This window comes from Pseudorasbora parva, chromosome 2 (assembly GCF_024679245.1).
Source record: "Pseudorasbora parva isolate DD20220531a chromosome 2, ASM2467924v1, whole genome shotgun sequence".
Classification (NCBI taxonomy): domain Eukaryota; kingdom Metazoa; phylum Chordata; class Actinopteri; order Cypriniformes; family Gobionidae; genus Pseudorasbora; species Pseudorasbora parva.
The window spans coordinates 19,074,233-19,098,147 of NC_090173.1; the positions used below are offsets into that span (position 1 = coordinate 19,074,233).

The window sequence follows — 23,915 nt, forward strand, 5'->3', positions numbered from 1 at the left end:
CAGCACACGAGGACGGGTGAGGAGAGCGCACAGTCAATAAATGGGAAAACAGTAACTTTTGTTTTTTGAAAAACTACCATGGATATTTTGTTGTAAATTTAAAAGTAATGCAATTCTTTACTAGCTACTTTAAAAAGTAATCTGATTACATAACTCATATTACTTGTAATGCATTACCCACAACACTGACTATTTCAACCTGTTTCATACAGACTCTATCCAGCAAATGGCATATAAGCACCGACACATACAGAACATCTAATCTGATGATTTTTAAAATGTAGGAAATGTCTATACAACAAAACAAATGATATTGAATTGAAGGGAAAGTAATATATATATAAGGCACTGCTGGGATTTAATTAAATAACAGCTACTCAGATGTCACTTTCCAATAAACTTTATTTTACACTTTGATACACAGGTGAGAGAGACGGACAAAGAAAATTCAAAGGAACAGGAGGTTTATGCCTTCTGTGCCTCTGCCATCATCCTCTCCTTCTGTTTCATCAAACATTTTCGTGAGCTGGCGTATGCGCCAAGGTCCCCATCTAGAAGAAATAAAGAGTTAGAAAGTTGAAAGAAAGGAAATTAACTCCTGCACATTAATATGAAGATACATTTTGGTTTCATTGTCTAAAACATTTATCAGGCCTTAATTCAATTAGGATATTTAAAGGGTTACTTCAGCGATTAGCATATGGCTATGTATCAGTAGAAGCCCTGGAGTATATTCAAATGATTGTGCTTTCCCCCCTTATATCCCCCTGAGACAAGAGATTTATGCATTTTATTTCTGGAAAAATTCCTCCTATGATGCAAATTGACAATATTTGCATCATAGGAGGAATGTTTGGCCAAAGGCTAAAGACTACAGCCAGCAGAGGGAGCCATTACCGCATGTTTTGAACCCGCGCATGGGGGATGAAGATCACACTCAGAGCTCAGCTCAGCTCAGCTACAGGCACTCATTTAAACGGAGCTATGGTGAGCAATGTAAGTCTTTTAAGTTCTCAAATTAATTTCTATGAAAGTTAAGCTTGCATAGGCACTCGCTGGGCAGCGAAGCATTCTGGGAATTGTAGTCTTTCATCCCCATGAGACAAAAATACATTTTCTATCTTTTCTCAGTCTAGAAAGCACCAAATTCAAAAATAATTTTACATTTCTACAACACTGATGACCCAGTTTAAATACAGATTCATCTTCCCAGCGCTGAAGTACCCCTTTAAGTAGCTTTTATAAATGTGCCTTTGAAAAGTCATTACTGGTCTGCATCTTGAGAAAACAATGGCACAGACATGTTTTAAGATACGTTAGTTCAAAAGAGCTCAAACATTCATTTTACTTTTTAAGGATTAAGCTTTGTCTGTGAAACTGTTGATAGTTGTACAAATAATCACATCAAAAATAACTTAAAAACTGAATAATATTGAGGTTTAATAAGAGGTTTGAAGTGAAGAAGTGTGAAGCACTTAAAAAGTGCTTGAATTTCACTCTCAAAAGTTTGTACCAACCCTGAGATGAATAATATAAAACCATTCGACTATTTCTACCACAATAGGTTACAGTTAATGTTCCTACATTAAATCCATGGGGAATGTTGGTGATTTAAGGATTGAAAAGACTTCTATAACTTGTCTATTCATTGCACAAAGTTCTATCTTATTCGTAAAATCTTATAGGGTTGAATTCAAGCGCTTTCTCACTGGATCTTCCAGCGCTGTGTAGTAATGGTGTTTTAACTATTTTTACTCTGAGCTGATGGTCCGCGCAGTGCAGCTCAAATGAGTATTGTGGTTTTGTTTGCCATTTGATGTTTCTCATATGCAACAGAAATGGCAGCTCTTATAAGATGGCCAATGTGGTGGTGGTACCGGTGTGACCTCTAACAAAATTTAGTCACACCAGCAGGAAAACACGTCGCAAACGTGACCATTTGGTCGCAGTCTGGAGCCCTGCTCCCTGACAAATACTAACAGCGTGACTGAAAGCCCTTGGACACTTCATCAAACTGCTTCAGTTCTTTGTTACAGTTCTGTCTGTAACTGGGACCCTCACGCTGCTGGCAGGCCCGAAGACGCTCCTGGATCACCTTCACAATCTCCTGATCCACCTTACTGCAGATACAATTAAGAAATAAATATGTGATTGTCTGCAAAAATATAAATATATGAACAATGCTTTTTTTGATGAACATACTAGTCTCTCCTCCACTGCATCTCAGCCTCATAATAGCACAGATAGTCTCCTTCCTGGCATTCAGTCAGCTCAGGAACACGGCGAAACTTCTGGTGGTAGTAGTGGGACTTCTTATCGCCCTGGATGCCTTCGATAATTCCTGGAAGAACAAAAAAACCCAAGGATAATAAAATAAGGATTGAGAATTACAAGCCAAGTAGATGTACGTTGTCATTTGTTACAAAATGCATAGCCATTGAATATATTATTGTTTTTGATTGTTATAGTAGAGCTATTTTAATCTTTGTCCTCCATACAATTTGCACTGCAGAATATTTCAATACTTGTATTTGAGCTAAGCTAAAGCTAAGCTAAACCATAAATTATAAAAACTAACCAACCAATGGAGAAAAAAGGAAAGAAAATCAGTTTAATGAGAAACACAAATTCAAGAAAAAAAGAAAAGGAAGAGGAAGTCTGTCTATTATGTCCGTTTCTCAGCTACACTCTGAGGGTATTTACATTTGTGCATTGGGCAGATGCTTTGTATACACTGTATTAAATTAATACATTTAATTTTCATTCCTTCATGCAAATTAATATTATTATGTTTATTTATTGTAATGTGTATTAATGTTAATGTTTGAATTTCATATTTTTGCTTTGTTTTATTTTATTTTAGCGTAATTTTAGGTGAATTGTATTGAATCCAATTTGGGTAACGTTCAATTTCATCCGCACTCAATGATCTATAAATACCGGTAATCGATATAGATCAGGGCCCGCACCATACAAATCGTACTACATACACAAAATGTCCATAATTTGTTTTTCAGACTACTCTATATGAACCTGGATGAAAAAGCAGATGTAAACAGTATGAAGTCACTTCACCTCTGAATGTAGTCACTGGCACATCCACCGAGTAATAGAAAAGCTTGGACAGTATTAAAGCTGGATTCGGCAGAACCGTTTGTTTATCCACCACGGGAGTCTGGCGGGGAGGCTCTGGATACACATCTTTGTCGTGATCCTCCGGCATTTTCGGCAATTATATTGAAGAGAAATTTCAAAAAACCTTTAATCGACCTCAATCTCCCGTCTCTCTCCTCCACAGTGCGCATGCGCGCTTCACAAAACATGGCGAGAAAGGTCACCGAGTTACGATCGAATAAACTGACTGGAAATTTCTTGTATTTATTTTTTAATACTTTTTTTTAATCTAAAAACTACACTAATGTTATCAATCTGTATAAAATTGCCTATTTTGTCTCCTCGTTTCTTTTATAAACTGCCAGGTTGAAGGTGAAAGGTTATTCACGTAATTGTTTTTTCTACCAATAGATGTCGTCGTTTCGCTACTGTACAATCCTGTACAATGGATTATAATTTTTTTATTTATTTCAAAAATTGCAATATACATAAAGCTCTCAATTATAAAACTACAACAAAGGCAAATACAATATGTGAAAATAAAAAAGTAATAATAAATAAATAAATAAATAAAATAATTTAAAATAATATTAAGCCATTTTAAGGCTTCCCATTGAACGTGGCATTCTTACTCATACAAAATCTCAACGATCAAAAGGTTGGGTAAGTTTAAATAACATGTAATTTATGTATTTTAGTTACAGAGAATATATATTTGTGTGGTTTATTTAAATATGGTCTAGCAGTTAGTACTTAAGCTGATGTCTATCGTGTAGTCGGTTCTTATGGTTGAGAAAATATTATTTTGCTATAATATCGGGCTCATTTGTAATATTTATATAAATATTTACATTTTCACAGTTAATACTGCGGATCTCTGCTGCCACCATGTGATTGTTTGACACACGCGTCAGTCGATTGTGTGACCACGTGGTACAGACACGCTTTCTTCTTCCAGTTAACTCTGAACCAAAACGGCAGTTGACACAAAAAAGTTATAGTCTTCGTTTTAACTTCACCACCACAGTCGTGTAGTCATGTCTTTCTGTTCCTTCTCCGGAGGGGAGTTTTATAAAGATCATTTTGAGACTGGTAAGTTGACCCCGGTGTATAGCCGAACGTTACTGTACAGCGTAAACAAGGCAACTTATGTAAGACCATGTATGTAACTATGTTATTATTAAATTAGTATTAGTACAACTATGGGAATGTCTAGTTTTTAAATTATTATTTCTTCTGTTTCGAGAAGACAAAGTGTTCGTTTTCAGTCTTGACTATTAAAGTAAGTTAGCCTACTTTTTAATATATTTAGGATCCATAAAATGTAACATTAAAGGGTAATTTATGTTGATGTGAGTTGCTTTTCTTTATCATAAGTCTCAGTGATCAGTTTAATCGGCAACACTTTACATGAATGTCTCTTTTTTTAAACTTTTTTTTATTTTATTTTACATTAATTAATGCATGAATTAACAGTGAGCAATAACCTAAAAAAAGTTTTTTAAAAAGCAATTTTGCCATGCAATGTTTCTATGGGCCCTTTCCCCCTGAGAAAGAGTAACACATTTCTTCACTTTTTTCATCTGAAAAAGTTGCTTTGTGTATCATCACCTTTAACAGATGCTCAATTGGATTGAGATCTGAGGAATTTGGAGGATGGGGCAACATCTTAAACTCTTCATCATGATCCTCAAACCATTCCTAAACAGTGTGTGACAGGGTGTATTATCCTGTGGAAAGAGGTCACTTCCACCAGGAAACTCCAGTCTCATGAACATGTATGGGTGTATCTAGTCCGTGACACTGTTTAGGTAGGTGCACGTCTCAAATTTTTGTCCACATGAATGGCCGGACTCAGGCAGATCATTTCCCAGCAGATCATTGCCCAGAGCATCATACTACCTCTGCCGGCTTGTTGTCGTCCCACAATTCTGGTGCCATCACTTCCTCAAATAAACAACTCACACGGACACGGCCATTTACGTGCTGTGAAAGAAAACGGGACTCATTGGATGAGACGACCTTCTTCCACTTCTCCAAGGTCCAGTTCCTTGGCCCTTTCAACAGTGGGCAGGGGTCATCATAAGGACTCTGATTGGTCTATGGCTATGCAGCCCCATACCCAGGAGTCTGTGATACACTTATGATACATTCCTCCCATAACCACTATTCAAATTTTATGACCTAAGCCACAGTAGACCTTGTTGGTTCTGACCAGATCGGATATCCTTCATTGCCCTCGTGCATCGATGAGCCTTGGCCGCCTAACACCCGTTGTCAGTTTGTGGTTTGTCCCTCCTCGGACACTGCTGGTAATTTCTCACCACTGCTGATCTGGAGAAACTCAAGCCTCGGCGTTTCAGAGATGGTCTGACCCAGTCGGCTTGCCATAATAATCTGGCCCTTGTGAAAGTCTCTCCGCTCTTTATTCCTGCCCATTTCTGCAGGAATATATTCATAATACACTTTTTCTTTTTTTTACTACTACAAGACAATTTGAATAGGTGCTGCTGAATAGGAATTGGTGACTTTTGTCAAGTTAGTAGCTGTATAAAATAAGATAATCTGAGACTTATTCAACATGTTTGCTTCTCCTGCAGGCATATATGTTTGTGCTGAATGTGGGCATGAGCTGTTCACCAGCAGATCCAAATATGAGCATTCATCACCCTGGCCAGCCTTCACAGAAACCATCCATAAAGACAGTGTGTCTAAACATGAGGAGAGATGGGGAGCTTACAAGGTGAATGTTAAAGTGGTTTCCAGTCTGTAGACGAACTCCTGCACTACATCAAAATTTCATTGTTGCGATAATATACAACATAATAATAAGATTAAAAAAATTAACAAAATTTAAGATTTTATGTTTACTTAAAATGTAACAGTGGTGAAATCGAATAGGCTTGTTTATAAAATGTGTTAGTGCACAGTTATAAAGCCTCTCAATAGGCTTTAGAGTAGTTTGGCTTGTCAGAGACCAAACAGTGGTGCAGTATGACAGGTGGGACAGGATCATAGCATTCAGAAACACATGTCCACATTCAAATGTCAAATGGCTCCTAATCATTCTGAAACATTTTTCTTGAGATTTTTTTAATATGACTTTTAAAATTTAACTGAGAATCTAAAATTAGTCCTATATATTTTTCTTGTCCTGCCTGATCGATGAGTTCACCATTAATTTTAATGTTAAGATCATTTATTATCCGTGTTCTTTTTATAGAAAAGCACATAGATTTCGTTTTCCTCAGATTAAGTGTTAAACATGATTTGTTAAGCCAATTAGATACTTTCTCAAGACTTTTGGTCAGTGTACTGCCAATAACCACAGGGCTTTTACCGGACACATAAACCACTGTGTCGTCGGCATACATCTGAAGGCCAACTTCAGGACACACTTGTGGCAGCTCGTTCACATTCAGGCTGAAGAGGACAGGCCACAGTATGGTTCCCTGAGGGATTCCGGTCTTAATTTTACATGGGGCAGATTTTACATGATCAATCACCACACATTGTTCGCAACCCTGTAAATATGACTCAAACCATGATAATGTCTGGTGTGACATATTATACGAAGACAGTCTTGAGATAAGATGGCTGTGGTTTACTGTGTCGAATGCCCTCTTTAAGTCCAGGAATACTGCACCCACGATGTTTCCTTGATCAAGCGGCTGCACAACATTTTCCAATAATGCACAGGTGGCTGATTCAGTGGAATGGTTCTGTCTGAAACCATACTGTTGAGGGTGGAGCTATACTGATGTGTTTCTAAAGATTGAGTTAGCTGTTCTGAAACTATTTTGTCTATTATTTTTGACATTACAGGAACCAGACTTATTGGTCTATAGTTACTAACGTCTGTGGTATCCCCAGACTTAAGGATGGGTTTATCCAGTGCTTTTTTCCAAGCATCTGGAAATATTCCAGTTCTATTTCATATCACTGTCCCCATCAGATCTTATTTCCCAGTACATTCAGCATCTGCCTCATATTCACTATCTCAAACATATTCTCAAAACTATCATCTTCAAAATCAACATTTTGATCTCAACAGCTTTTTCTTGACTTTATTCTCTTCTTACAATTGAACTTCTTTCATCTTTTTCTTGTCACATTGTTTATAATGAATTGATTGGTGAATATAAAGAAGTTTGATGCCTAGCTTTAAAAAATGAATGAGGAGAATGAAAATGACACTGGAACGATATCATTGTCGTAATATATTTACTGATTTACTGATGACAGATATTTACTGTCGTAAGCTCTGTCATCCTACAACAGGGGATGTCATCGCGCGTGCATTTGTTGACATGACAACCCTGATAGCCCTGAACTAGTGATGGCTCTAGCGATGCATGGCTCGTCTCATAACCCGCGGACCCCGTATGTCTATTTAATGGTCGCGGGTGCGGGGCGGGCTGTAAAAATATATACAGTGGTGCGGGGCGGGCCAAATGACTTCATAAAAGCGTCCCGCGGGTCGGTGCAGCACTAACAGTTAACTTACCCTGAACACTGCAAGAGGAGTTCACATGCAGAGTTCTTCTGGCGCCGCGTGTGAAATGTCTTCATCCCAGGTAACGTTACAGTCAGTGGCATATGTTTCAGCATGTCATATGAATATAATTTCATGGGTTTTATTTTTTTCAAACGCCAAATAATCACGATGCTCACGTTTACAAGCCAGTGTCATTATAGTAGTCTATTGGTTACCGTTTTACAGAATCTATATGATACTTCAGTTCAATGTTTGAGTGGTAGGTAATCACCAGAACAAGCATGACAGCATCGGTCGGGCACGCCTCCTTCAGCTCACGCCGACGAGCAAACGCTGGTCACATGTTGATCCTCGTCCTGCCTTTAATCCCATCACTTTTTCATTTCCTCTTATTGCTTTCCTCCAACAAAACCTTTTCTTTCTTATTTGTCTCTGCTGCTTCGGACATGACTATATTATCTGACGAACAAAGTTGGGCTCGCACGTCCGAATGTAAGGAAGTGTGTGTGTTGGTGGAAGTGACGTATATGCCGTAAAGCAGTCGAATTTTGTAGTTCTTTTTGTTCTCGGGTTACTACCCGAAACCCGAAGTTTAAAAGTACGATTAAAAACGATACAGACCCCATCAGGCTATGGCAGACGTGTCATTCAACCTATTGTAAGTCGATTTATCATCACAAGAGTCTTGAAAATATATTATGAAGGTTGAAAAGTTACCTAGTGCTGATTTAAAGATGACAAAACTACAGCGTGCATTTATAATAAACAGAACAATATCGTGCATTAGTGTGAATGCTAATATAGTTATCTTTATAGTTATTGTTCTTGTGTGATTAGTCCTTTAATCTTAAATCCAGAGAATGTGAACAATTAATTATGTGATGTCTTTTCCAGGTTAAATGTGGTAAGTGTGGAAATGGTCTTGGCCACGAGTTTGTGAATGACGGACCCAAGCGCGGCCTCTCACGCTTCTGAATATTCAGCAGCTCTCTGAAGTTCATTCCTAAAGGTATACACTTTTACAACCAACAATAGACTGTGTTATTATATTTAGATGTATATTAGTACATCTATTATTAAATAATGGCTCATAATCATTCTAAAATAAAATATGTAATGTACCACTGTGATAGAAAACTGAAAATCTGTATTCGTAAACTATGGCTGTTAAAATTATCCAAACACATAGTAATATGCTATTTCTTCAAGTAAGCTATTGATAACTGCGTCCATCTATGTACAGTATTTATTTTAATACATTTGAAATGCGGCACTGCCCTCTCTTTTTCTTTCACAGTCAAGAATGAGCAGCAGTAGAGCCAGATGGTTGGATAAGCCTGTGAGGATATGTCAGTAAGAGCATATGGAGAAGCTTGGATGTGTTTACCGTGTGGATGGTGGATGAAACACTCTGATGAAAAGCCCAAAGAGGAACGGTCAGAGTGATGATGTGTAAAACAACCTCATGGGAAACATGAAGAAGCTTTCTCCCTAACTGCTACTACAAATCAATACGCACAACAATGAAAGATTATGACTTTTGTAATATGCACAATACAAACTACTGTTCAAAAGTTTTGGGTCAGTACGATTTTTAATTATTTTTTATTTTATTTTTAAATGAAGAATGGAATGGTTCTGTCTGAAACCATACTGTTGAGGATGGATATACTGATGTGTCTAAATATTGAATTTCCTGAATGGACCTATCACGGTACCGCACTTGAGTTCACTGAGCTCCTGAGAGTGACCCATTCTTTCACAAATGTTTGTAGAAGCATCTGCATGCCTAGTGCTTGATTTTATACACCTGTGGCCATGGAAGTGATTGGAACACTGGAATTAAAATGATTTGGAGGGACGTCCCAATATTGTTGGCAATAAAGTGTATTTCAGGATTCTTGATGGATAGAACATTTAGAAGAACTGCAGTTATTTGACAGGGAATTAAATGCATCGTTGCTATAAAAAAAAAAAAAGTATCTCTTTATTTCAAAATAATATTAAAAAATCTTCTTCTTGTTATAGGTCAAAAATCTCTTGGTTACTTGATAACAAAGATCCTAAATGCTGATGTAATAATTTCTGCAACCTCACTTGGTCATGTGGAGATCATCTTTTAGATATTGTTTGGCACAGGGGTGTCCAAACCTGCTCTGTCCTCCAGAGTTTAGCTCCAACTTGCCTCAACACCTCTGCCTGGAAGTGTCTAGTATGCTAGTAAGTTCTTGGCTGTGTCCAACATCACACTCAAGTAGGTACTTATTTTGAATAAGTACTTCACGACTTAAACAAATTAAGTGAATTACGCATTCATGCTGAAAACCAATGCTGCCGCTTAGTCTTTTTGCCACTCAGTGGACGTAACCATTGTCACTCCGGCCGGCAGTGACGTCACGTGCATACTCTATAGTAAGGAAGTATTTGATTTCGGATGCAGCCCAAGATTAGCTTCAGGTTCAGGTGTGTTTAATTGGCATTGGAGCGGAACTTTGCTAAACCGTGCAGAAGCAGGACTGGACACCCCTTGTTTAGCATATTTTTACCTCTTAAAATAATTTATGTATTTATTTACATGTTTGGAATGATGCCAAAAGATCATCTCTGGAAACGTGCTCTTTCTGTATATCACTGTTTGTGTGCTCACTACAAAGATTTTAATCATTAAACTTTGTTTAATTGTTAAACTGCTGCATTTTCCTGCTGTTATATATTGATGAAAACCCAGAAGATGCTTAAAGTTTAAAATCCCCTTTAAAAATGGGATTTGTTAATAAATTGTGGGAATTAAAATGGGGCATGACACTTTGAACCTTCAAAGACACATTACAGTCTATGTAGCCCCTGCCTTATTATGCAAGGATTGCATAATAGTGTATAATTTTCCACCCCCATTCCCCGTGTACATGTAGTTATTACAATAACTGGTTATTAGGTAAATGCACTGTAAGTGCATGTACTGTAAAATAAAGTGCAATCCAATAGATATGTTAGACATTTCTCAAGTTTAAGCTATGCACCATGTCATTATTCTGGTGTCAGCATCGATTTAAATGTCAAATGGCTGCTGAAAGGAGCCATTTGAGATTATATTTTCCTACATTTGTTTTGTTATTTTGTTTTTCATGTTTATTCCTGTAACTGATATACCATATAATTTAGTCAATTTGCAAACCAAAGCTGATTAAAGTGCGTTTAGTCCTGTTAAATATTACACATTATAACTTCCATGGCCAGGAGTCTTGAAAGTGTGAAAACAAATCAGAATCAGTTAATTTTGCAGAATCATAATAACATGAGATGGCCACAAAATAATGCAGTCAGGTGATCTTTTTTATTTAGAAAGATAAAACATACAATGCTTCCCCATTGTCAGATATTGTTTTTGCATTTAAAACAATCAAAATGTTAGTGCTTTGCAGCATTTTGAGACTCAAGAATGTTAATTCTATTTCAAATCAACTTTTTCGATCAACTTTAAATGTCATAGTCACAATGCCATCAATCCCAGCTTGAAGTTCATCATTTTCCTGGACGCTCGACACTCCTTTAGGGGTCCCAGTGAGAATGAGATCGCCTTCTTCTAAAGAGATGATCTCACTGATGTAGTTTATGAGATATGGAATGGAAAAGATCATCTGGGATGTGTTTCCATTCTGTTTCAGGATATCGTTCACCTTCAACCACAAATTGATGCTTCCAGGGTCTGGGATCTTCTCCTTGGGAATGAAGTCACTAATAGGGCATGAGGTGTTGAAAGCTTTTGCCAGGGTCCATGGAAGACCTTTGGACTTGCATTCGTCCTGAATGTCCCGAGCTGTCATGTCCAGGCACAGCACATATCCAGCCACATGGTCCATGGCTGAAGCCTGAGGAATAGCAGTTCCTCCTTTACCAATGACCACCCCGAGCTCGACTTCATGGTGGAGATTGCTGGAGTAGAAGGGGACCAGAATAGGAGACCCTTCCCTGATGTAAGCAGACGGGGGCTTTAGGAAGAGCACAGGCTCGCTGGGAATTGCATTTTTTAGTTCAATGGCGTGATCTGCGTAGTTTCTCCCGACGCATATTATTTTCCTTCCCCATTCCCAAAAGCGAGCAATATTCCTTACGCTCATTTTGTAGTCCCACCGCAGCGAGTCCTGTAGCCGGAAATAAATGACCTTTGGTCGCTTGATAACTGGAGAGCGGTGAGACGCTACAGCAGTACGAAATAGGTAAATCCAGTGCCAATAATACAAACCAGAAATAGATACACTTGTCTGGAATTAAGGCCGGGAAACATTATTTATTTGGCTTGAAGAAATGCACAATCACGAAGACCAAAAGGACATCAAAAATCCTACTATGGCAAAGGCTTGGCTTATGAATATTAATTAGGTCACACAAGCGTTCTTGAAATCTGCCCAATGGCGAAAGCTGCGTCATTGAATATTAATGAAGTTTTGCAAACGCCAGTAGGCTTTATCTCGATTTACATTCCAAAGTCTCTAGTTATTTTAAGTATTTAATTATTTGCTATTGGTTTCTTTTTTTGTTGTTGCTATGTTTCTATTGTTTTTTTTCTATTGTGTGCTATTTTTTCTATTGTCTACCTTTATTGCTCGCCACTGGATCAGCAAAACAGATAACGTTATAACTTTTTTACAGCCTATAAAACCATAGACTGTACAATTATAACACGGGGTGTGATTTATGGATATTATTCATATGTTAAACTAATTGTATTAAAATGTCGCTATTGGTGTTTCTTCCCTCATAATATTTGTAAATAAACTATAAAAAAAACATGCCTTTTGTTCTCATTTCTATTTTTTTTTCTTTTTTCTTCTTCTTATTTTATATAGAGGTTCACTGCAGTTACTTTGTATTTTATATACAAATTGTATACCCCCCCCCCCTCAATTAGCACAAACGTTTTTAAAACTACTGATATATTTATCAACTTTGTTTATATTAAATGTTTCAAACAAACTACGCCATAGTATTTAGTTTTTAGTTTTTTATCGTTTTTAATTAGGCACCATTTTAAATAGTTTTCTTAGTGTCAGTTCAGTTGTTCAGACAGTTACACCACCTGACCTGACATTTTGGGGGTTTGATAACAAAACATAAAATAATATGTATAATTTATATGTACTAAAAATGAAATCAGCCCCCAGTCTGTGGAATGTGGAATGCTCTCCTAGACCACCTGTGGACTCCACAGACTACAGATGCTTTTAAGCGTGGTCTTAAAACCCACCTTTTTAGCAGAGCTTTTAATTTATTAATTTACTTATTTTATTTTATTTATTTATAGTTTTTAATTCTGTAGCACTTTGAGATTTTGTTTAATATAAAGTGCATTATAAATAAAATTTGTTATTATTATTATTATTATTATTATTATTATTATTATTATTAAAATTATAATATACAGAAATAATATGTATAATTTATATGTACTAAAAATTAATTCAAACTAAATAGTTTTTATAGAATAAATTAATAAATGTCGTGAATTGATTAAATAATTATAATGTAAATTATAATATATATTCAGAACTCATGATATATAAGCCTTCACTATAGTAGGTCGTATCTACAGCGTGAATTACTGAACACGCGTGACACTGTGACACTCCCCCGTGTGGGATTGGTTAAACGGGGGGTCAAAGTTAAAAAGTGGGCCGTGTTGCACTTTAAACCAGAGTTTGTACTTCCTCCCTGTGCTGACTGTAATATCAGCCAGCTGAAGTCCTGATATGTGGTTCAGGACACTGGCGGCGAGTGCGTGCACTCTCGGTGTTCTCGGAGCGGCGGTCTCGCATAAACTCGGTATGTTTACACGGAGATCTTTCCGCGAGCATGATCAGAACATCGCATTAATCGCTAAACATCCGTGTGCCAGAGCTGTCACTGAACCCGCGTGTAATTGCAGTCAATGTTTTGATCTAGTAAAATAATTGTTCCCTATACAAAGAGTTACATCATCTCGGCTGTTGACATGTCATCGAGCCTGACCATAGACCGTAAAAAAATAGCCTGACATGTGGCAACTATAGATTGCAGAGAGGCGAAATGCAAGGCTTGTGACGTATTTGTAAACACTTCATGCTTTATTCTTGTTCTGTGTTGTGCAATTGAAAGTTGTTAAAACCACTTAATCAAATACTTAACACTAAGGTGTTAACCGACCTGTATTGGAATCATATAATATGCCATGCATTATTTTTATTTCATCTTACAGTATTGCATTAGATGAACTATGGAGAGAATGACTAGACCTGCATCAAAACATTAAACACTGCTTAGTTTTCGCATAATATGCAAAATTAACCCTACTTTTAATAATTGTAAGATCTCAAACACATTTGTAAAATAAAACAAATTAATCAGGTTTTTTTCCAGTTTCGGATGCATTCAATTGATTTAAAATGTCAGTAGAGACATTTGTTACAGAAGATTTCAAATAAATGCTGTTCTTTTGAACTTTCTATTCATCAAAGAATCCTGAAATAAAATATATCACAGTTTCCACATTAATTATTAAGCAGCTACCACTGTTTTCAACATTGATGATAATGAGAAATGTTTCTTGATCATCAATTATATCATTATGTTATGATTTCTGAAGGATCATGTGACACTGAAGACTGGAGTAATTATGCGTAAAAATGTTTGAACTTTACCATCACAGGAATAAATTACATTTTAATATACATTCAAATTTCTATAAATTAGTATTTATCATCATAATAACTGTTTATTTGATGCAGTGAGATCCAGGCAGACACGTAATGATTAGGTCAAAGATCAAATTTGCATTACTAATGTATTTAGTGAAATCATAGAGACAAACAAATGAATCAAGTAAGTAATAGTTTAAAATAACATCCTAAGTATTTTGGATCTTCTATCGAACAGATGAAGATTGTGAAGATCAAAGTATAGAGAAAGAATGACAAAAGAAGTAATTTGCAAAATGTAAGGACAGGTAGAAAATGATGAAGCAGAAGTGAAGAGCAAAATAAGATCAATAAATATATAAATGCAGCAAACGTACATCCTCTTAAAATTATGTTTTGGTCTAATAAAAAAAAAATTCATAGTTGGTGCAAGGGCTAGGTCAGAGTGACTGGTCAAATATCAACAATAGATACAAAAATAGATGTACAATGTGTTGTTTTGACACCTTTAAGAAAGTATTCATGTGCTCAGAGATGGAAACATATTTTGATAAAAAGGTACATTTCATAATCATTTCTGATGGAAAATACACCCACAGAAGAGTCACCATAGATCTTATATTTGGAAATAATCAAACATATCAGAGCATATACAGTAGTACAAAATATAAAAAATAATAATAAAGAAATCAATAACATTACAACAAGAATAATTAATACAATCTATGAAAAGACTAATAAAAGAAGAAATTAAATGCATTTGAATACACATAATTTCATATACACCAATAATCATATATGTATGTAGAGTATCCTTCAAACTGAGATTTTTTTCTTTCCGCCCATTTTGACGAATTGCATTTTGATTAATGCCACGTTGGAAAAAGCAGGTCATACCAGTCTAAAGTAGTCAAACTGGTGAAGCACTTTTGGAACATGTATATCAAGCCTAACCACCTTTAAAAAATGAGACACGGTTGACTACCAGCTTTAGCCAACTTATGAGCATAAATGACCAGATTTATCAGCTGGAAATTATGTAAAAATATATTGTACAGCAACTCAAATCGTAGTGACTAGTATTTTGGGGGCAACTCAGTTTGAATGGGAGTGCCTCGGAATTGGCACTTTTTTTCCATCATGTTCTGAAATGATGAAAACATGTTATTCAAGCGAGAGCATTTACTGATCCCGAATCTCTGTTTTACAGTTCCTACGGCCTGGTTTCACTCCGCTCTTAGGAAGTCGTCTCTGGTGGAACAGTCAGATATGAAGATCGAACTGCTTCCTGCGCTCACCGACAACTACATGTACCTCCTCATCGACGAAGACACAAAGGAAGCAGCCATAGTCGATCCAGTAGAGCCCCAGAAAGTATGAATATTTCACTGTGAATTGTAAACATTACATGATCTCATGGATTCATAATCGTCGTCTGTCTCAGGTTGTAGATGCGGTCAAGAAGCATGGCGTGAAGCTCAAGACTGTCCTGACCACTCATCATCACTGGTAAGTCAGACCTGGAATAAAATACAACTATTCTGTTATATGTATATGTGCACTAATATGATCGGATCTGAAACCGTAATTATATAGCTGATGTTTCGTAACTTCCAGGGATCACGCTGGAGGCAACGAGAAGCTGGTGAAGCTCATGCCGGGACTGACGGTGTACGGCGGGGACGACCGAGTGGGCGCTTTAACTCAGAAAGTCACACACTACAACACTTTCAAAGTAAGTCTGGTTTATATAATATGCACTACTGTTCAAATGTTTGGGGTCAGCAAGGATGAGAGAAATTGACATTAAAGACACTTATAATGTTACATGAAATTCAATTTCTCAGAATAACATTCATTCATCAAAGAATTGTGTAAAACAAGGTTTTCACAAATACCGTTTTCAACATTGATAATAATCATGAATGATTCTTGAGCATCAAATTATCCTATCAGAATGATTTCTGAAGGATCATGTGACACTGAAGACTGGAGGAATGATGCTGAAAATACAGCTTTGACATCACAGGAAATAAATATATTAGAATAGAAATTTAGTCGTTTTAAATGCTAATGTTTTACAGTATGACTGTTTATACAGCATTTTGATCAGATAAATGCAGCCTTGCTGAGCGTTCTTTCAAAACATTAAGTGTTATTGAGTATTGACCCCAAACCTTTCAATGGTAGTGTATAAACGCACATGCTCAGATTGGCAATGAATGCAGCTTAGCCAATCAGAACCATCCACTCCACTTTATACGGTTGGACACATTTCAGATTGTTTGATCGTTCCAGGTGGGCTCTCTGAATGTAAAGTGTTTGTTTACGCCGTGTCACACCACTGGCCACATCTGCTATTTTGTAACAAAAGAAAACAGCACCGAACCACCAGCTGTGTTTACGGGTAAGACATATTTTTATACACTACTAGGGCTGCACGATTTGGGGGGAAATCTTAAGTGCTCCACTTCGCGTCATGACCACAATTGACCGGGTGTGCATTATTTTTCTAATAATTCAACGGCCCGTCTTAAATATTATTTGTTTATACACAGTAGGTACACACATGCATATTTATTATTTAAACCAAATAACAACCGATTTTTTGTGCTTCTTTCTAGGGCTGCACAATTTGGCCCAACATTTTGTGCTTTTATATTAATACGAATAATAATTATCATAATTTTTATTATTGCTGAATAAAAATATTAACAAAATAATTAATATTAGTATTGTAATAACACTTTCATTATTAAAAATACATTCAGAATAATATGATAACAATATGAAAAAGCAATAATACATATTACAGAGAGGCTTATAGAAAAACTGCAGGGTTACCTGTTAACATGCAGGCAGACTATGATTTTAAATCATTAGAAAGGTCTACGGATTTATTATAAAATATTACATTATTATTATAAAAATCTGTGACAATTTTTTGTCAGGAGGTTTGCCAAATTAAAAATGAAGTCCATGTCTTTAATATGAAATATGAGCCTCATATGAATCCACTGTGGAAAAAACCCTCTTGTACATTGGGAAAAAAATTCAAGAATTATCTTATACATTTCTTCAGAAAGAAGTATTATTTTTCCCTCTTGTTTTTTTTAACCCAAAATATAATGATATGAGCATTAATTTAATGTTATTTCGATTAACCGTGCAGCCCAATACAATACCGTTCAAAGGTTTGCGTTCAGTAGGATTCTTTTTTTGTAATGCTTTTGAAAGAAGTCTCTTACGCTCACTAATGCTGCATTTATTTAATTATTTAATAATTACATTAAAGGGGGGGTGAAACACTCAGTTTCAGTCAATCTCATGTCAATCTTGAGTACCTATAGAGTAGTATTGCATCCTTCATATCTCCGAAAAGTCTTTAGTTTTATTATATTTCTAAAAGAAATATGGGCTGTACCGAGTCTTTCCGGAAAGAAACGAGCGCCTGGAGGCGTATCGAGTGGGCAGAGCTAAAGAATGACGAGCGCGCAAAGCGGTGACGTCCTCAAGCGTGGAGGAACCCATGGCTATCGAGCTCAGCTAATACTGATCCAGAATCAAATCTGAGGCTGAAATAAATTGAACAGGAGAAACAGCAACATCAGGATGTCCGTCTCTGTGGTATGTACTGTATTTAGTGGCCTGTCAACATTTGTGTGTCTTTACTCGCAGTTTATGAGGACATGATTCAGTTTATGGACTATTGTATGTGACTAAACCTTAGCAGTAGCAAGCAAAACGGTTTTGCACGTCAGACTCGTGTAACGTTATACAGAGAACAACAATGGAGTAACCGTTAGCGCATTTGAATGATGAAACACGCGATCGTATCGTTTTCTGATGTTTACTCAGGCGACGGTAGCCAACATCAGAGACATTTGAAGCAGTTTTACTCACCGGCTGCTTCCAAAGTAGGACCGAACCTTTACCGCTGGGACCGCTCCATCAAAAACACACTTCTTTGGTATGATTTGGTGAAGTCCTGACAGCAGTGAACGGTGGAGATCCACTTTGCGATGCGACTGAAGCCATGTTGTAAAGCTTCCCGTCATTTCTGCGTTCAAATCGGGTCAAATGCAGCGCTGCCTTCCCGGAATGCTGTGCTGAAGCGTTGAAGTCGCTCGACATCACCCATAGGAATAAAGTGGAGCACGGCGCAACCATACCAGACGTGTTCACGGACGACTGGATCTGCACCTGAGAGAGTGTTTATGGGCGTGTATTTCCTCTCTCTCGCTCTAGTCACACGCGCACGCGCGTGCACCCTTCCGGGAGAAGAGCCCGTACGGCCCATACAAGGACCTTCCGCTCTGTTCACGTCAAGTCGACACATACTCGAAAAAAACTCTCTGAAACTTGTGAGAAACCGGAAGGAGTATTTTTAACACAGAAATACTCCATCAAACGTCCAACATTAGTTTTTGAAACTTTGTCTATGTTTAGGATGGGAATCCAAGTCTTTAACAGTGTAAAACGCTCTGTATGCATGAAACAGCATTTCACCCCCCCTTTAATATTGTGAAATATTACAATTTAAAATAACTGTTTTCTGTTTTAATATACTTTAAAATGTCATTTATTCCTGTGATAGAAAGGTGAATTTTCAGTATCATTAATCCAGCCTTCAGTGTCACATGATTTGATGATTTCTTATCAGTGTTGAAAACAGTGACGTTCAAAGAATGTTGTTCTTTGATAAATAGAAAGTTCAAAAGATCAGCATTGATACTTTTGTAGCATTAAAAAATGTCTTTACTGTTATCCAATGAATGTAATTATGATGGTTTAAAATCGTACTGACCCTAAACTTTTGAATGGGAGTGTACACTAAGTAAATAATAAATCTGTGATTTAACAAGTTTACTCATTTAATTTGCTAATTAAAAAAACAAAACTTCCAGTTCCACCTTTTTGAGCAGGGATTATGAAAACTATCCTGACAGGCTGACATATGCACACTTTGTAGAACTGTATTACCAAGCGCTTTTCTTCTTGTTATGCTCTCTGTATGAATAGGCGATACTCTGTTCGTGGCCGGCTGTGGGAAGTTTTTTGAGGGCACTGCTGATGAAATGTACAAAGCCCTGATCGAAGTTTTGGGTCGTCTTCCTCCAGAGACGGTAACAATCCCCCCATCTATTTAAAGATGCTGTTAAACTCTCACTGTAAAAATCTGTTTTTTAGGTAATAGAAAGTCACATGTTTTCCTTTGGTTTCAGCGTGTGTACTGTGGGCACGAGTACACTATCAATAATCTGAAATTTGCACGGCATGTTGAGCCAAAAAACGAGACCGTCCGGACAAAGCTGGCATGGGCTAAGGTGTTTAACTCTTCTTTAACATTCATTTACGTAAGCTGCAAATACTATCATAGTGCATGTGTTTGAATAACCTTTTCTTGCATTGATTAGGAAAAGTACGATAAAGGAGAGCCAACCATTCCTTCTACGGTGGCTGATGAGTTCACATTTAACCCCTTCATGAGAGTGAGGTATGCAAAATCATTCCCAATTTTATAGGCTTGCACTTTACTTGTTTGTGCCTTTTGTATTGTTGTGACATGCGAGTTAACTTGGAATATTACTGATCAAATTTTAGAAATTTTCATTAGTTAACTACATAATATGAATTAACAATGAACAATACTTCTACAGCATTTATTAATCTTTGTTAATGGTAATCTAAAGTAGAGGTAACTGCAGACTGGAGCAATGGGCGTGCCATGAGGTCGGAAAGGAATGGGGCGTGCCGTGAGGTCTTTTTACAGTCTATGACCAGGACACGAAAAGCTTCCTGATCCGCATAAAAGGAAGCCATAAACTGAATCTCTATAATTACACAAATAATTATACAAGACAAAATACATTTCTTTCACTGTAAAAAAGCAATAATGATATTGAGAATACATTCAAAAGTATGTTACCTTTGAAACCTTCTGTATGGCGCGGGTTACGTGACGTCATCACCACCGCAACTTTTTTTTTAGGATCAATCATTAAAAAAAAAAAATCGTACTGTTTGTGATAAATGCACTTTTTAACACATCACTTGAATATATTAAACATTTATTTTTGTATTGCCCTTTTTCTATTTCATTTTGGACTGACTTTAAAATAGATATTCCTAAAATAGAAATTCCTAGCATTAGAATTTAGAACCTCATGACATTTTACTTTGTTTCCAAAACCCATATTTTTCTGAAAAACAAAATTATATAATTAAATTATTTTGCCGAAGTTTTATACGCATGACACAAATAAAAGAACCCGTCCTATATTACCTTTTATAAGACTGATCTCACCGTATACTTTGAAACCCTTTCAAACATGAGATCACAAAACAAAAAGTTTTCTACCTTGATTCATAAACTTATATTTGTGTATTTATTTGTATTCATTTTATACTTGTTATTGTTATTCTCTGATTTACACATTTTGAGCTGTATTTACAATGCTTTGTATTCAACGTTTTTTATTGTATTATAGGCTACTTGAAATGTCTGTACTTAAATAATTAAAAAACAAATTATTATTTTAAAGATAAAAATGTCTCCTGACACTATTAAAGTCATACTAATTTTGTACTTTCATTTAAATTATGCTACATACAAACTAAAAGTAATGTTATTTTTATAATAATAATACAGCAAATGTTTTTGCTGTATAAAGGCATACATATACGTGTTTGATCAAACACTCACCATATAATATAAAATGAAGTAAAATCCGGTTTAATAAACTACTTTTAAGTGACATTAATCAAGTAAGCAAAACAAACATTTTATCCCAAAAACATTTATTCAGTAGTCATTTTTACAATTAAGTTTTTTAAAACGCCAGTTGAATTTGTCATCAAAGGCTTGTGTTCTAAGTCGGTCCAAACTCATTCCTCCACTGGTTCATACTATAGTAAAACTATGGTTACTGCTGATTGGCCAACGCAGTCGCCAGGAGGAAGCTCCTTTGACCAATGAGAAACCTCTCACCACGCCCCCTACCTCCTGCCACTCCCATTACTCCAAGCTGCAGCTACTCCTGTCTCGATAATCTCAACATTTACTAAAACATTTAAGATTAAAAGTTGTGTCTGTTAACATTAGTTTATACACTGGGAAATAAAATGAATATGTGGTGCACTCATAATGTTAGTATTATTATTTGTTTGTATGATCAAATATTGTCATAATTTATAAATAAAAGGCATTTTTCCTATGCTGGTTTTAGTCCTGAAGGGCGTGTCTGCTGTGAGACTTCAAATGCCCACTGCTGTGATTGGCTGACATATGAAATAGCTAGTATTATATGTTTAACTCTCTTAAAAACCTTTAGCACATTTTTACTATTACAACTATCAAGGTTAAGTAATTGTTAAACGTTTTGATTATAGCATTATAACTAACAGTGCAAACACAATGTAAAGACATTCGTTGATTATGATGGGAGTTTTGGCAAGAGTCCAGAGCTCAGCCAATGATAAACTCGCGCTGTGTGATTGACAGCTAAGCCGATTGAAAGGAGCATTCTTTGTATATATATCGCTTTCTGTATATAATTTAATCACAGCGTAAATAACAGATTATGTGAAGTTGACTGTTTAGTCACTAGGTTGATAAACTGACACAAGAACATCTGACTGTACATGAATCATTACAAATCAGAAATCACTGATCACAGATCAGGCATTAGTATTAACACGGTTACCTTACCTCCATGTTGTGGCATTGCTGTCGAGTCCATATCGTAAAAGTCTTGTTTGCAAAGCCTGCACTGAAATTGCGACTGATTTTCAGAATCCACAGTGAAATGTACCAAATACATAAGGAATAATTAACGTTGGGCCGTTGAATTATTAGAAAAATAATGCACACCCGAGGTGGTGATGTGGTCACGACGTGAAGCCAAGTAATAATAGTAATAATTCAGCGATCCGTCGTCAATTATTCCTTACTTATAAAGAATCTTCAAATCACACACCTCGGGTGTGCCTTATTTTTCTAATAATTCAATGGCCCTGAGTCAATTTTTCTGCTTGGACTACGGTTACCACACCTCAAGACATCCATCCAATGATATATTTAAAGGGATTCGTCTGGTTTTTGTACTTAAATCGCTATAGTGAGTAGGACGTCTCACCAACGGCTTTTTTGCTAGTTCCGAAACGTAATTTTAAAGCTGGTAACGGAGGCATGAGCCGCTGATAACAATCTATTGCAGTCTGCAGTTATTCATTTAGTTATTTAGTTTAGAGAGGGAGAGAACTTTGTGTGAATTAGGCTAAGTTACCTCTGTGCATCTCTAAACCTCGCTGTTTATTACCTCGCTAGTGAAAGCTTATCTCCTCATCATCTCACTAACACACCAGTGGACGGGGCCAAAGTTGCGACGATGAAGTAGGCGTTGATCTTCTTCAGCAGAGGCGATCTTTCACCTGTCTCTCATAGATTGGCACATTCCACAACGAGTTAGCTAAATTAATTTCTCAGTTCCCCCTTTAACAAACTGTACTTAACACTGTAAAATCTATTGCTCCTTGTTAGTTAATGCATTAAGTAATGTTAACAAATGAGACCTTATTGGAGTCTTTGTGTTTGCGCTTCAGAGAGAAGTCCGTACAGGAGCATGCTGGGACCAGTGACCCGATTGAAGCCATGAGAAGTATCCGTAAGGAGAAGGACAGCTTCAGAGTCCCGAAGAACTGAGCTTTCGGGCTTGTCTTTGTGATGGTCATCACTACGCTTATCTCTGCTCATCGTTTTTTCACTAACAACAGCAGGACAGGAGGCACATGCATAAACTCTGTTGGTTTTTACATACGCTTCATTTATAGCAAAAGCACTATTTTTGGGCAGCGTATCGTCTTCAATGAGCAATACACAGGATTGTTAACCTGTAAAACAATGTACATTTATGTCAAATAATTTACATTTATGTCCTCGATTTGCATTTACAGAAAATATAAATGTATTAGGTCTGTGTTGTAGGCCAAATTTTATTTACGTAAGCTTGCGTAAGTTTTATTTTTGTGAGGATCCAGGCCATGTCTGAACCAATGTCGTGTGGTTAAATTATAGTTTTATTTCAGTATGTTTCATCTTAATGTGTAATGCTTTATTTTGTAAATCAAAAATAATTATTTTTAAGGTGTTAACAAAGCGAGGTGTTCCAGCAAAATTGTATTTGGTGTGTTTTAATGTCCTTATGAAAATTGCATTTGATTTGAATCGTCTGAATGATTATGAATGTAGAAAATATTGAACACTGCATACTAGTTTCAGCTTGTCGTCTCGTTTTAGCTCATCAAGTTATTGTTTCAGCCAATCTTGCACTAGTCATCAGAATAACAAAGAGAAGATTTTATTGTAATCATAGTGTTCAAACTGAATAAAGTCTTAATATAAATGTACGCAGCTGTTTTTTGTTTTTTTAGAAATGCAGCTACACATTTTCTTAATGCATTGTTTTATTACTTGCTTTGGATGAAACAATATTAAGTACTAATTGTAAAATACTAATACTCCTTGGCCACTAATTTCAACTTTATCATGGTATAAGATTTAAATAAAATTATGCCAAATTTCAAGGTTCATGACACCGTTTTAAATACTTTTACACAAATGAAAAAAAAAT

General features: G+C 36.3%; 4 protein-coding genes across 4 annotated transcripts; 2 read left to right on the forward strand and 2 right to left on the reverse strand.

Annotated features, from left to right (window-relative positions):
• Nucleotides 1–384: 384 nt before the first annotated feature.
• On the reverse strand, nt 385–3,329 carry ndufb10 (NADH:ubiquinone oxidoreductase subunit B10). The gene is made up of 4 exons (XM_067428816.1): nt 3,076–3,329; nt 2,203–2,341; nt 1,981–2,120; nt 385–551 (listed from the first exon to the last, which is right to left on the reverse strand). Exons 1-4 carry the CDS (start codon nt 3,221–3,223, stop codon nt 466–468), a joined length of 513 nt encoding a protein of 170 aa, XP_067284917.1. The 5' UTR covers nt 3,224–3,329; the 3' UTR covers nt 385–465.
• A 697-nt stretch (nt 3,330–4,026) lies between these two features.
• Nucleotides 4,027–9,481, forward strand: msrb1a (methionine sulfoxide reductase B1a). Its single transcript, XM_067428817.1, has 4 exons — nt 4,027–4,206; nt 5,715–5,857; nt 8,507–8,621; nt 8,910–9,481. Exons 1-4 carry the CDS (start codon nt 4,152–4,154, stop codon nt 8,927–8,929), a joined length of 333 nt encoding a protein of 110 aa, XP_067284918.1. The 5' UTR covers nt 4,027–4,151; the 3' UTR covers nt 8,930–9,481.
• A 1,446-nt stretch (nt 9,482–10,927) lies between these two features.
• fahd1 (fumarylacetoacetate hydrolase domain containing 1) lies at nt 10,928–12,021 on the reverse strand. Its single transcript, XM_067428818.1, has one exon. The coding sequence runs from the start codon at nt 11,728–11,730 to the stop codon at nt 11,071–11,073; it is 660 nt and encodes a 219-aa protein (XP_067284919.1). The 5' UTR covers nt 11,731–12,021; the 3' UTR covers nt 10,928–11,070.
• A 1,250-nt stretch (nt 12,022–13,271) lies between these two features.
• On the forward strand, nt 13,272–23,691 carry hagh (hydroxyacylglutathione hydrolase). Its single transcript, XM_067458319.1, has 9 exons — nt 13,272–13,432; nt 15,494–15,657; nt 15,728–15,792; nt 15,901–16,018; nt 16,582–16,690; nt 19,306–19,409; nt 19,509–19,610; nt 19,701–19,780; nt 22,888–23,691. Exons 1-9 carry the CDS (start codon nt 13,360–13,362, stop codon nt 22,985–22,987), a joined length of 915 nt encoding a protein of 304 aa, XP_067314420.1. The 5' UTR covers nt 13,272–13,359; the 3' UTR covers nt 22,988–23,691.
• Nucleotides 23,692–23,915: the final 224 nt, after the last annotated feature.

Excerpts from the sequence above, each read along its gene's own strand:
- ndufb10 (XM_067428816.1), bottom strand. The coding sequence starts at position 3,223 with ATGCCGGAGGATCACGACAAAGATGTGTATCCAGAGCCTCCCCGCCAG. Across the intron at positions 2,342-3,075 it reads GCCAGTGACTACATTCAGAG|GAATTATCGAAGGCATCCAG; the intron begins GTGAAGTGACTT and ends TTGTTCTTCCAG. Across the intron at positions 552-1,980 it reads CAAGGGCTTTCAGTCACGCT|ATGGGGACCTTGGCGCATAC; the intron begins GTTAGTATTTGT and ends TATTTCTTCTAG.
- fahd1 (XM_067428818.1), bottom strand. The coding sequence starts at position 11,730 with ATGAGCGTAAGGAATATTGCTCGCTTTTGGGAATGGGGAAGGAAAATA.
- hagh (XM_067458319.1), top strand. The coding sequence starts at position 13,360 with ATGTGGTTCAGGACACTGGCGGCGAGTGCGTGCACTCTCGGTGTTCTC. Across the intron at positions 16,691-19,305 it reads ACCACCAGCTGTGTTTACGG|GCGATACTCTGTTCGTGGCC; the intron begins GTAAGACATATT and ends CTGTATGAATAG. Across the intron at positions 19,611-19,700 it reads CAAAGCTGGCATGGGCTAAG|GAAAAGTACGATAAAGGAGA; the intron begins GTGTTTAACTCT and ends TGCATTGATTAG.